Here is a 14,541-nt window from a genome sequence, read left to right as displayed (position 1 = left end):
CATTACCCTCCTGGCTCCCCACTCCTCGCCCCGGCCTGTGCCGGTGGTATTGCCTTCACCAGGGCCTGGTGTTGCGGAACTCGTGTTTGTGCCGTATCCACTGGGCGGTGAGGGGCCCCTTCAGCTCGGTCCAGCTGCCCCGACCCTTGCCCTGCCCCTGCAGGCCGAGCTGCCGCTCCTCCAGACCGGCCTTGGGCCTCAGCTCACCGCAGGCCGCAGCCTGCCCACTGTCCCCGTCGTGGCCCGGCCCGCGCCGCTCCTCCTGCCTCCCTCCTTCCTGGGCCCGGGAGTCTCCTTGGCTCGGTTCTCGGTGCCGGGCGATGGGACGCTCCACTCCCCTGGGCGCCAGCAGGGGATCGGCTTCCCCGACGCGGGTCCGGGGAGAGTCCGAGTCTGAATGGGGGGTCAGGCTTCCAAGATCCAATGGTGGTAGACGCTGGGTGAGCTGGTCAGGGTCGGCGTTCAGGGAGTGCGTCCCCCTGAATAAAAACACAAACCACACCGTGGGTCAGGGAGGGGGAGGGGGGAATCCGTCACCCTGAATAAAAACACAAACCACACCGGAATGGTCCAGAGATGGCTGTGGAGGCCTGGTCATATTTGAGACCTAGATGGGTGGGTGTTTGAGTGTCAGGGGGATCGAGGGTTGATAGTGTGAGAATGGCGTTGAAAAACCTATCAGGTCCGATTGAACGGTGGAGCAGATTCGATGGGGTGAATGGCCTAATCTGTGCACCTATGTCTTATGGCAGTGTGTTATCGGAGCTGCTCTCTCGCTGCTGTAATCCCCTCACCTTCCCGAGAGGAACGCGACTCCCTCCCAAAGGCCTCTGTTGAGCCTGCCTTGCCTGTGCTCCCAGGCAGCGCCTTCCAGGCCCAAAACCTCTGGCTGTCCGAAATAAAAAGACCACTTGCCTCCCGTTGCCCTTTGCAAGTTTGCCAATTTTCCCAAACCTGTGTCCTTTGGTTCTTTCCATTCTCCCTTCTGTTACCAATCGGGGATTTGCGCGGGAACGATGGAACACTGCTCCTTATCTATCCTGTCAAGATGAGGGGGAGGTACGCGACAGGCAGACAGAGAGAAAGGGAGAGACCGCGTGGTTTATTTACGAAAGTGGCTGTGTTCTGGCTCTCAGGGAGGAGGGTGGAGTTCATCAGCTGCTGCAGGTACTTACCCAGTTTCCCGCTGTAGCACATCACCATTCCGCCCTGGCGACTCCTGGTTGGAAACTGGTCGCAAAAAAGAATCTCCCATTAGATTACTGGAATGGAAACACACACCCCTCACCCCAGAACCATGCTGCCTCCCACCGCCCCTCAGCTACGTGACCCACGGGAAAGATCATTAGTCTTTCTGGAAACCAACCCCGAACCCACCCAACATGGCTTTACACAGTGCATGCCATCCACATCATGTGCACAAAATACCCCGGCGATCCCGGTTAAAAATAGCACTGCCCCCTTCCCCCCGGCGATCCTGGTTATATACAGCACTGCCCCCTTCCCCCCTGGCGATCCCGGTTATATACAGCACTGCCCCCTTCCCCCCCGGCGATCCCGGTTATATACTGCACTGCCCCCTTCCCCCCGGCGATCCCGGTTATATACAGCACTGCCCCCTTCCCCCCGGCGATCCCGGTTATATACAGCACTGCCCCCTTTCCCCCGGCGATCCCGGTTATATATAGCACCGCCCCCTCCCCTCACCCCACCCCTCCCCAGTAATCCCGGTTATATACAGCACTGCCCCCTCCCCCCCCCGGCGATCCCGGTTATATACAGCACTGCCCCCTTCCCCCCGGCGATCCCGGTTATATACAGCACTGCCCCCTTCCCCCCGGCGATCCCGGTTATATATAGCACCGCCCCCTCCCCTCACCCCACCCCTCCCCAGTAATCCCGGTTATATACAGCACTGCCCCCTTCCCCCCGGCGATCCCGGTTATATACAGCACTGCCCCCTCCCCCCGGCGATCCCGGTTATATACAGCACTGCCCCCCCCCCCCGGCGATCCCGGTTATATACAGCACTGCCCCCTCCCCCCCGGCGATCCCGGTTATATACAGCACTGCCCCCTCCCCCCCGGCGATCCCGGTTATATACAGCACTGCCCCCTTCCCCCCGGCGATCCCGGTTATATACAGCACTGCCCCCTCCCCCCGGCGATCCCGGTTATATACAGCACTGCCCCCTTTCCCCCCGGCGATCCCGGTTATATACAGCACTGCCCCCTCCCCCCGGCGATCCCGGTTATATACAGCACTGCCCCCTCCCCCCCGGCGATCCCGGTTATATACAGCACTGCCCCCTCCCCCCGGCGATCCCGGTTATATACAGCACTGCCCCCCCCCCGGCGATCCCGGTTATATATAGCACCGCCCCCTCCCCTCACCCCACCCTTCCCCGGTGATCCCGGTTATATACAGCACTGCCCCCTTCCCCCCGGCGATCCCGGTTATAGACAGCACTGCCCCCGGCGATCCCGGTTATATACCGCACTGCCCCCTCCCCCCCCGGCGATCCCGGTTATAGACAGCACTGCCCCCGGCGATCCCGGTTATATACAGCACTGCCCCCTCCCCCCCCCGGCGATCCCGGTTACATACAGCACTGCCCCCTTCCCCCCGGCGATCCCGGTTATAGACAGCACTGCCCCCGGCGATCCCGGTTATATACAGCACTGCCCCCTTCCCCCCGGCGATCCCGGTTATAGACAGCACTGCCCCCGGCGATCCCGGTTATATACAGCACTGCCCCCTCCCCCCCCCGGCGATCCCGGTTACATACAGCACTGCCCCCTCCCCCCCGGCGATCCCGGTTATATACAGCACTGCCCCCTCCCCCCGGCAATCCCGGTTATATATAGCACCGCCCCCTCCCCTCACCCCACCCCTCCCCGGTGATCCCGGTTATATACAGCATCCCCCCCCCCCGCCCCCGGTTATAGACAGCATTGTACCCCCCCGCCCCCGGCAATCCTGGTTATAGACAGCACTGCCCCCTCCCCCCCCCCCAGCGATCCTGGTTGTAGACAGCACCGCCCCCTGCCCCCGGCAATCCCGGTTATAGAGAGCACCGCCCCCTCCCCCCAGTAATCCTGGTTATAGACAGCACCGCCCCCTGCCCCCGGCGATCCCGGTTATAGACAGCACCGCCCCCTCCCCCCGGCGATCCCGGTTATAGACAGCACCGCCCCCTCCCCCCGGCGATCCCGGTTATAGACAGCACCGCCCCCTCCCCCCGGCGATCCCGGTTATAGACAGCACCGCCCTCTCCCCCCGGCGATCCCGGTTATAGACAGCACCGCCCTCTCCCCCCGAGTAATCCCGGTTGTAGACAGCACCGCCCTCTCCCCCCGGCGATTCCGGTTATATACAGCACCGCCCTCTCCCCCCCGGTGATTCCGGTTATATACAGCACCACCCCCTCCTCCTCCTCCTCCCCATCACCCCCAGCTGATACCGACTATATACAGCTCTGTGTGTCATACCCCCTGACCACAAATGCAAACAGAGATATTCCTGAGGAATGATAAAAATGTCCCAATTAATCCAGTGCATGCCGACCTGAATGAATCAGGCACCAGCATTAACACACGACATGGCAAATGGTACTATTAATACAACAGACCAGGCTGGGCGCAGCAGGCCTGGCAGCTTCTGTAGCTGTAATGCTGTCTGCTTCAAATGGAATTACACTGAGCTCAGAGCAAAAAGGGGACAGACCACCTGGCACACGCCTGTCTTTATGTCCCGCTCGATATCTCGGCTCATCTGTTCAGCCCCCTGTGACCCATCACCCCTTCCCTGTGACCCAGAGTGCGTTGGAAAGCGAGGCACACTAGCACAAGAAATTCCTCCTGAATTCCTCGGCGGAGGGATGTTGGCCAGTGTACCTTTTTTTTTGGAGGAATGGGCGTCAAGCTGGCCAGTGAGGGAGAGCCCAAATCTTTGTGGATAGAGTTTATGAATGACTCAGTCTCTCAGCTCCTTCCAAATCCCGGTTTTCCCCTCTTTGGGCATTTTTAACCGACCTGTCCCCAACAGGCCTCCCGGGGCAGATGGAACTTTAGGAGTCTTTTCAGCGCCTCTGGCCATTTTTCCCATCAGCCCCCTCTGCACCCTGTTGACCCAGTGCCAAGACCTCTGGGACGGTGTTATTTCCAATGAAGCCTAGATAATGAGCCACAACCTTCTGACCCCCACCCCTCAGGGGAACCAGACACTGGCCTCTGGTAAATTGTGCCAATAACCTGGGCCCGGGTGTGGGGAACCATGAATCCAAGAGTCCAACGTGGTGCCCAGAGCTACAGAAGCTGGAGCAAGGCGCTTGTTTGTGAATCATATAAAACTCAGGCAGCTATTAACCTCATTTTTTAAACATTACTATTGGGATTTAGACAATAGCAACAAGGCATTTATTGCTTCCTCCCTTACACTGATAGAGGACTGGAGTCATAGAATCACGGAACCCCGACAGTGTGGAAACGGGTCATTCAGCTCAACAAGTCCACACTGACCCTCCGAAGAGCATCCTACCTAGAGTCAGCCCTGATACCCTATCCTTGTAACTCATGGCCAATCCACCTGACCGACACATCCTATGGGTAATTTAACTAGAATAGAATAGAATCCCTAGTGTGGAAACAGGCCCTTCGGCCCAACATGTCCACACTTACCCTCCGAAGAGTACCCCACCCAAACTCATTCCCCTACCCTATTACGCTACATTTACCCCAGACTAATGCAGCTAACCTACACAGCCCTGACCACTATGGGCAATTTAGCACGGCCAATTCACCTCAACCTGCACACCTATGGACTGTGGGAGGAGACCCCGCACAGGCAGTCAGCAGAGGGTGGGATCGAACCGGGATCCCTGGTGCTAACCACTGAGCCAATGCCTCGGCCGCTCAGCCCTCATTAACGAACCAACACGGCATAGGGAGGAGGTTATATTTAGCCCAGAGGGGGACCGAAGAAAATCTCCTGAACCCAAAATAGAGAAGAGAATACAAAGAGAGCACAATGGCGCATTATCCCGAAGTCCCGGTGAGAGGCCGCCTCAGACACTGAGTTCTAACAAAGCGGCTTACCTGCTGACCTTGACCGCTCTGTCACACAGTCGGGAGACTGAGAGCTGCTCTTGTTGTAACGGCTGTACCTGCTCCCCATGGCGACCATCCCTTGTTGCTCAGGTGTACTGCTCCGAGGCAGGATCAGAAAAACGGGAAGGGGTAAAGGGAGGAGGTGAGCGAGGAAGGGGACGGGTCAGGAAGAGGGGGAATGGTACGGCAATGGGGGGGGAAGTGGGAAGGGGTGGGAGAGAGAGAAAAAAAGAGAGGTGGCGTGCGAGAGGAGAGGTAGGTGAGGGGGATAAAAAAGTGAGGCGCAATGCAGGGTGGAGAAGAAAAAAAGGCAATGGAAGCACGGAGCATGTGGAAACCAAGCAGAAAATAATCAGATGGACAAGAACAAAAGAATGAGAATGTCAAGCCAATGAAGCATGTATCAGGCAGAGTGCAAAATAATGGCTCAAACAAACTTAAAAACTGGATGAAATGGCAGCGTAAGGATGACCAACGGGATTTTACTCCGTTATAACTGACCAACCTCCTAATACCCTGCTCACCACAGGCAGGCCAACACATCTGCACCTGCGATGATGGTGCCCCCTTAACAAGGTCATTTTGCCCATGGTCGTTTGCAAGAGGGGTTGTAAAGGCAGAAGTGCCGATGTGTCTGGAAAGGGCAGGGGAATGGCCAGTTCTCCCAGCTCAGGTTTTATTCCAGTTTGGTTTGTTTTTAACAAGGAGTCAAAAACTGTAGGGAAGCTGCTACATTAAACAAAAACAAGAGGTTCCATGCTTCAACAGATGCTTCTTGCCTGACTCTGAAATCTCTCCTGCCTCGAAGAACCTGTGTTTGAATTTACCTTTTGCCAAGGGGTGTGTTTATGGGGATGTTGCAGGGATTGGAACAGCTCCGTAGTTAAATTGCTTTATGGAGCTGGTTGGGTTTTCAAATAGTTAAGTTATTCTAAATTCCAGTTTCTTTTGCACTTCAACTGGAGTGTGCAAATGAACTCTGTTTTGCTTAAAGCAGAGTGGTTTGACCAGCTACATCACTCCTGGAAAATGGAGTTCACTGCCTTTAGAGTAAGACAAAAGGTTAGGGTCTGGGCTACCTATTTAAAATCTGTTGGGGGAGCGGGGAGTCTGGTCTGGTCCATAACAGCCAAGGACAAGTATTTTGCATCACGCAATGCAGGCAAATAGCACACAGTATTGAGTAACAGGACAGCTGTTAGAAGCTAATTGCTATATACCAAACATCCTTTGGAGTTTAATTGCTGTACAAATGCACCAAGGCGTGTGTCAGGCCAATTGTCTTCTTTGCCCACGTATTGTTTTGAAACCTTGCATCCATTTTGTTACAGAGTAAACGGGCCTGAAGGGTGAGTGCGCAAACCGCAGTGCGCTTGCATTACATACACAATATGGGAGGAGGACGACCTGCAGGAACCATGCACTATAGCAATGCCACCAACCAGCTGCACGGATCGACACGCTCAGGAAAGCCCTGGATTTTCTTACTCCCCCACCATGTAAAAGGTGCTGAAGAGTTTTAAAGTTTGTAAAAGGCGCTTTAATTATTTTCAACGGGCTTGATTAAAAACGTAATCGAAGTGAAAAGAAAAACAGCCGAAGTCAGGTCACCAAACCCGTAACGCTGATTCTGTTTTCTCTCTCCGTGGATGCTGTCAGATTTGCTGAACTTCTCCAGCGACTCCCGTTTTGGTTTCAGATTTCTAGCATTCGCGGTTATTGAGTTGCACAGCAGGGAAACAGACCCCGTTGGTCCAACTGGGCAGTGCCAAGTGTCCTCAACTAGATCTCTTCCCATTTGCCAGCATTTGGCCGATATCCCTTTAAACCCTTTCCGTTCACCTACCCAGTTTTTTTTGGGGTTTTTGAAAATAAGTTGAAGTACATGCTGAGGGACGAAAATGAGGAACGTATGCTTTTTGATTTTCCAACCTGGTTTGCGGCTTAAATGTTCATAACCAATAATCACGTTTTTTCCGGAGACTACTGTGGAGGTGGTGGTTGTTTGGGGCGAATTGTTCCCTTATGCCCACTGCATGCTGGATGCACACTGAGAAATTTAACGCAGAAGCACTTCTCAGGAGCCAATCGACATGTGAATCGCTCCCTCGCACAAGAGTGGGGGACACACGGGCAGTGGGTAACTGTGGTGCTCTTCAGAGCTCAGGCAGGCTAACTCTTAAATAGCAACGGATACTGATCGCTTTACTGCTCAAATTTCTTCCCTGGTCTGACCTCCAGTTGGATGGCTTGGACTTTGTGGGAACCCCAGAATGAAAGTAGGAGGGTTACGGGACTTGGTGAATAGTGGTTGCAGTGGGGGGTGTGGGTTTAGAAGATTGAGCAGAGCACTGACTACTTTAACTGAGAAGAGCAAACACTTATTATTGAGTTAGCTGCAGTCAGGACTGGAAGAGCTGCCCGTTAGGGCTGGTCTTTATGAAATGTGAAAAATTAAAAGGGGCCTCACAGCGGTCAACGTTCAGTCCAAACTCCACAGCAGCCTTGGCTGCCGAGAGACTCGGGGTCATGACCTGCACTGAGAGAAACTGACACTGCGATACTAGACGCTGCATTGGTAACAAACCAAAAGTAACGGGCAAGTGGGGGAAACAAGGCCCAGGGAAATTTAAATAAAAAATAAACTCGCACGAGAAAGTGGGAGGTTCAATCAACCCAGGGCTTTATTGTAAACATAGAAACAACATTGTCGGATCTGTAGGTCACTTATTTCTTGACAAACATGCAGGAACTAAAACACACACACGTGCGCGCACACACTCATATCCAGGACAGGATTAATGGGATAGACAACTCTGGGAGAAGACCAAGGGACAGCCAACAGGCACAATATTCCTAACCATAACATCACAAGCCACATTCTTGTCGGGCGGGGGCAATCCAAGAGAGGGGGTGAACCACATCTAGAAGAGGAAACTTCCCACACAGTTTTCCCGCTCAGTGCTGAACATTCCTCATGCTAGCCGTCCTGCTCTCCCCTTCCTAGCCTGCAAAGTGGAATAAAAAAAACCACCCACAAGTGCCGGCCAAATTCTCAACGGGCGGCTGTGTTAACTCGACGGGGAGCTAACCTGCCCCTTGCCCTCAGCACACCTCTGGATCCTGTCGAGAAGTGAACCAAACGCAGCCCTTACTGTACAGCCAGGTGGACGCATGCGGGGTTAGCATGTGGTCGCCTAATAATGATTGGGAATGATGGCTGAATCCCAGCCCTTCACCGCACCCTCAATTTCCCATTGCCAGTCGGGATTTCCAACATCACTGAGGGATTTGTTTTTTTTGGATCTTGCGACGCTCAGTGCCACATTCCAGCAACGCGGGTGTCAACAGGGTTTTGAGATTGCTTGGGGAAGCCCCGTGTCCCCATTGAGAACTGGAGCAGAGCGAACCAGGCTGGTGTGAACGCACACGGCGCGACGGTGCTGGGGTTAGGATCCCTGACCTGGTGCAAGTCCAGGTGCTCAAACCCTGCCAGCCAACTTAGCAGGAATGACTTCAACAATTGATAAAAAGAAGAATCTCAATACAAAAGAAACACTGCAGATGCTGGAAATCTGAAACAAACACACAAGAGAATGGTGGTGAAACTCAGCAGGTCTTGCAGCATCTATGGAGAGAAAAAAAAACAGTTAATGTTTTGAGTCTGATTGACTTTCTTTAGAGGAGTCGTCAAGTCTTAATAGCCTGCTCACACTGTTAGAACTTCCTCCAAAGTAGTCAGATCAGACTCAAAATTTCTCTCTGCACAGATGCTGCCAGATTTGCTGGGTTTCTCTGTCATTACCTGAGCTTGTTATAAGAAAAGAAACCTCGTCAGCAGCAGGCCTGACCCCCAAACACTGGCAGGAATCGGGACGGGACGTTTTATTTCACTGAACCATCTGATTTTGATCTCCCTCAACTTCTACAGGCTGCAAGCGCCAAGTAAGTGTTCCACTCCATCCTGCCCACAAACTGGGTTGAGATGACTGCAGCCGTGATCGGACACACTCGCAAATATCCTTCCTGCCCATGCTACTATCCACCTGCGACTGCAGGCCAGTACTGTGCGATGGAATCTCAGCAGACACTCAGTTGCAAATGATAACAGGGTAATTAGAAGCGCGAGATAAATTGAGTGAAATAAAGACAAAAATCTCATTCACTGCCTCACTCCCTTTTGAAATAATAAATGGACAGAGCGTGTGCTGCTGCCAAGCACCCTCAACCTGCAGGCATTGGGTTTACTCCTGCAATTAACTCACTTGATGTGTCCTTTGTCGGTGCCCAGTCTGCGTAATGCAATCAGCTACGATAGGCCACTGTACCTCCTCCAGGATAATACTCAACACTGGGGCTCCCCCAAGCTTGCATCTTCAGCCCCCACCGCACTCCCTGCACACTCACAACTGCGTAGCCAAAGTCCAAATGAACAAACTTGCTGATGACACCACTGTGGTAGGACGGACATCAAACAACGATGAATCAGAATACAGAAAGGAGAAGAGGGCTTGGTGATGTGGTGCAATGAGAACAATCTCTCTCTCCCTCGCTATGTCTTCAAAAACTAAAAGGACTGATCATTGATCTCAGAAAGAGAGGAGGAGAGCATGTTCCCATCTACATTGGAGGTTGAGAGGGCAGAGAGCATCGAGGTTCTAAGAGTGACGACACTGAATCTGTCCTGGACTTACACGCAGATGTGATGGGCAAGGCGGCACGACCACGCCCCTTCCTCCTCAGGTGGCTCAGGAAACTTGGCATCTCCAGAAAGACCCTCACCAACTTTTACTGATGCTGCATTGAAAGCATAACGGCAACTGCTCTGCCCAGGACCGTAAGAAACTGCAGACGGTGGTCTGCACAGCCCAGGCCATCACAGAAGCCAACCTGCCATCCTATGAACTCTACGTACACGGCTTGCTGCCACCGAAAGGCTGTCAACACCAAAGACACCCTCCCACCCCCATAACGTTCTCCTAACACCTCTTCCGTCAGGCAGAAGATACAGAAGCTTGAACATACGCATCAGCAGGTTCAAGAACAGCTTCTCCCTGGCCGTTATTAGACTGATGAACAGATTCCCTAGCCTCAAATAAAGCTGACCGTACTAATGGTGATCTTGCCTAGAGCACGCCCTATGCAAACAGTATGGCCACTGTTTAAGTTTCCATCACCTTATGATCTGTATGCCTTTGCTCACTGTGATCTGCCTGCACTACAGTTTTCACTCTACGTGGCAATAAACAAAAACCAAATCAAACTTAATTTTCTACTGCACCAATACGCGGTCATCTTGAAAGGAGACAACGGGTGATATCTGCAAGGACGCTGCATCGTCGTACAGCTGACAGAGGGTGTGTATCACTGGCTAGGCCAGCCCTTCTCATCCCGCCGCTAACTGCTCTTGGAGAAGGTGGTGAGGAGCTGCTGTGTTGAACGCCGCGATACTCTTAGGGAGGGAGCTCCAGGTTGCTGACTCAAGGATATGATGGTGATATAATTTCAAGCCAGGATGGTATAGTTCCTATGCACCTGCTGTGGCTGTCCTTTGAGATAATACAGGCCGTGGATACTGCCACAGGAAACCTTGCTGCGTTGCTGCTGCTGCTGTGCACTGTGTAGCTGATACATGCTGCTGCCACTTTGCGTCGGTGGTGGAGTGAGTCCTATTTGAGGTGGTGGTTAGAGTGCCAATCAAGCAGGCTACCTTGCCCTGGATAAACCAAGCTTTATGCGTCGTCAAAGCTGCCTTCGTCCAGGCAAGTGGAGAGTATTCTGACTTGTGCCTTGCAGATATTAATCTTGATAAACAGAGCAGCTTATCATCAGCTTTCCATTTTGCTGCTTCCCTGGACCACCTAGCCTTGCAGTGCACTAACTCAGAAAAGATGCTCCGGTATTGCCCTTTTTAATTTCATATATCACATAAAAAACATTCCCTCCAGTCTAAAGAAGCCTTTAGTTACAATGACAAACAGCTATTGCCGCAGCTGAATTTAGTGGAGAGTGAATTGGTTGCACTTTGAGTGGCCTGTCTGGTACGTTCTTAGTTGCATGTAAACCTTTAAATGCCAAGCACATAGGAGTAGGTGTGCTAGCCAACACACCCTTTTCCTTGTAGGTGTACAGTGAATCAGGTCTGTCAAAAACAAAGCCCAAATACAGACAGAGGGCCCACAGAGTCAAATAAAGATCGCTGAAACCACTCAACAGGTCAGGTAGCATCTGCGGGAGAGGCGTACAAAGGTAACATTTCATGTTGCGACCACCTTTCACCAGAACTGAAGATAGATGGAGATTTTAATTCGGTAGAAGGGGAGAGAGGAGAGGGCAGGGAGAACAACAGGCGAGGTCAGTAACAGGGTGGGAGGCAGGAGAGATTAAATCGGAACAAGGTTTCACCACGGGGCAGCCAAATTCAAGGTCGTGGAGAGAGTAAAGGAACAAATGCTGTGTCCAGATGAGGCGAGTGTGGCTAAATAGCAGCTATCTGAATGCAACAGGAAGGGATAAGGATATAAGGCCTTTGCAGGAAAGAAACGCACACAGAAGTACAGCAACCTTTATTATTTCAAGTTGTTGAGCTCAGTGTTGAGTCCTGAAGGCTGCAGATCTTCACTGGAACATTGCAGAGGACTAAGACAGAAAGGTCACTGGGGTAACAAAAAGATGTGACAATTCTATGACTATGAGAAGTGTATTTTCCTGGCTTTCTTTTGAAGAGCGGTTTTAAGGCAGAGGTCTCGAGCAGGCTACCAGAGCCACTGCAGTAAACAGCCTGAGGGGCCTTGGGCTATTTTTTAAAAAAAACAGTTGGAACAATATAAGCAGCCTGAATGGGTGTGGTCAAGTTCTCACAGCTCTCTCAGAACCAGGATTTTGAGTTTTAGCTTTCAGCAGTTGTTGCTGGGTCTCTGGGTTGGAAGTTGCAGCAAATCTCTCCGGCTACACACACACAGACACAATTTTCTTTTCATGTTTTTGCTTTCTCCTGGGTTGCTGGAGGCGCATGTGAAACAATCAAATTTACTGAATTTGCCTTTTGCCAAGGGTGTGATAATGGGATGTTACTACTGGAACAGTTCATTAGTAAGAGTTACTGTCTCGATTATTCCGTTATGTTTTCTAACCGAGTTAAATTATTCCAATTCCTTCTTTCTTCAGTTGTATTTTAACTATAGTGGATGGATAAAGTATGCTTTGTTTTAAATCTGGTAGTTTGACCAATTGAATTGCCCTTGAATATGTTGGGGGGAGGCGGGGTTTGACAAGCAACTTAGGCTTGTGCTTTTGGTTAATCTCCACTGCCCTTCACCAAACCATAGACCTTCCCTTTTGTTCTTGCTGCCCACTCCCCCCCCCCCCCCCCCCCCCCCCCCCGCCCCCCACCCCCCCCAACCCTGCCCCCTTTCAAAGGCTCAAAGCATCTATCTTTCTTGTGCTCTGATAAAATGTCATTTGGCCCGGAGGCGTTGAAGTCTGGACCTCTCTGCAGATGGTGCAGGCCTGACTGGCTGAATAGTTCCAACCATCTTCGTTTCTATTGTGTGTTTTCTCCAACATCTGCAGCATTTTGCTTTTGTATTTGAATCTGCTGATGCCATTGCAGTAGCCCATGAGCTGGGTGGAGGTGGGGAAGAGGAGCTTAGAGGCAGGTCTCTCAGTAACATTCTAATTTACAGCAAAGTCTATTTACTCAGCAAACAATGAACACCACACTACAGCAAACAACTTACAAGAAGAGGGTGTCTATCAACTACAGCAAATAAAACTCTTGACCTCACCAACGGGAACGTCTCCCAACAAAAGCAGGATTATTTCTCCAGTAGAATGCAGTCAGTGGAGGTTAGTTAATTTCACAAGGAGATTACCCAGTTAGAATGGAGGAAGGGGTACAGGGGTTAGGGTAAACCATCCTGTTCGGACATGTTCCTAGAGGCATCAATATCACCCACCCGACAAAAAGCCCTTCCAATTCAAGCTGCCCATCATTGAATACCCAATTCTCAGTGTCGTTTTTCCCCACAGTCAATTTTAGATTGTCCTTCAAACAGAATCTCTCATCTTTCTGACTAATAAAAAGGCTCTTTTTAAAAAAAAAGGTTTGAAGGAAAACACGTTAAAAAAAGCTTTTATAATAGCTAGGTGATTTGGTCCTTGTGGGAGCAGCAGGGGGTGGGGGGAGGGCTCAGATCTTTTAAGTTGGCTACAAGGCAACCCCAGAGGGTTGGCAACTCGACAAAAAAAGGGTGAGACTTTCAACCTCAAGGTAAATAAAGCCGGGCTGAATTGGATACGGAATTACTTCTTTCTTCATCCACTAAAACAACTGTGTTGGGAAAAAAGAAGTGGCTTGGTTAAAGGTTTCCAAAATTGCGTGGATGAAACAAAGTGCTGCTTGCAAGCAGGGTGGGAGGTTTATAGCGTATCCCTCAGTGGAGCCAGGCTATGGGGTGAGCCCCATTTTGTCAGTGCACCTGGTTTGGGGGCAGAACGTACAAGACAAAACTCATTTCATTTCTATCTTGGCCACGGGGAGGAAGGGGAACTTGGTGAGTAATGAATACGCTGGCATGCAAAATGTGAATGAGATTTAAAATATGGAGAGACCCATTAATGAGTCGTTAACCTCTGCGGTGATGCTAATGGAAGAACATTTTGGGCACGTGCACGTTAGCAGAATGCTTGCAGCAACAGTACACACAAGGTTGGTATCAATTTCCCCCCAAATCCCCACCCCCTTAAGATCCACAATTCTACAAAACCAAAATAGACTGTGTGCTTCCAACTGTTCTACAGAACGATTCTGAGAATCTCCCCCTTGGATTTCACAAGCGTGAGAAGTAATCCTATTGAACTATGCATCGTTCCAGAGGGAACGATGAGCTGAAATGATGCTTCCTATTGTGGGAGAGACTAGGATTAGGAGTAATAGTTTAATCAGAAGGCATGGGTCTTCCACTTAAGATGGAGTTGAGAATATTTATTTTCCTCTGGAAATTGCAAGTGTGTGGAATGAAGATGGGGCCACTGAATGTTTTTAAGGCAGAGGTAGGTAGATTCTTAACTGACAAGGTCGTCAGTGCTTATTGTGGGTCGATCAGAACATGGAGTCAAGGCTACAGTCAGATCAGCCATGATCTGATTGGCTTCTCAAGCCTGCCCTGCCACTCAAACAGCCCACACATGCTCCTAACGCATGTGTCCCTATCCAGTGACTGCAAGTTCCACTGAAAATGAGATATTGCAAATAGTTTTCGTACAAAAGTAATGCAACCATATACCATGGGGAGGTACGGGGGGGTGGGGGGGATGGATTCCACACACACTAATTCAGGGAAAAAAAACTGCTTTGACCCTTAACCAAGTTGTCTTCCACTGGAGAAGCCATCAGTTAAGCCACCACTAACCGCTCACCCTGTGGCATATT

At 51.2% G+C, this 14,541-nt stretch overlaps 1 protein-coding gene across 1 annotated transcript in view; it reads right to left on the bottom strand.

Annotated features, from left to right (window-relative positions):
• Nucleotides 1-14,541, bottom strand: part of atat1 (alpha tubulin acetyltransferase 1) — a 53,807-nt gene continuing 39,266 nt past the window's right edge. Inside the window, exons 10-12 of the mRNA XM_060850383.1 lie at nt 5,097-5,203; nt 1,176-1,230; nt 1-479 (exon numbers count right to left, since the gene is read on the bottom strand). Coding sequence (XP_060706366.1) covers nt 56-479; nt 1,176-1,230; nt 5,097-5,203 — 586 coding nt within the window. The 3' untranslated portion in view covers nt 1-55. The remainder of the gene's footprint in view (nt 480-1,175; nt 1,231-5,096; nt 5,204-14,541) is intronic.

The sequence above is a fragment of the Hemiscyllium ocellatum genome, chromosome 35 (assembly GCF_020745735.1).
Source record: "Hemiscyllium ocellatum isolate sHemOce1 chromosome 35, sHemOce1.pat.X.cur, whole genome shotgun sequence".
NCBI classification, from domain to species: Eukaryota; Metazoa; Chordata; class Chondrichthyes; order Orectolobiformes; family Hemiscylliidae; genus Hemiscyllium; species Hemiscyllium ocellatum.
This window is presented reverse-complemented; position numbering and strand designations above follow the sequence as displayed.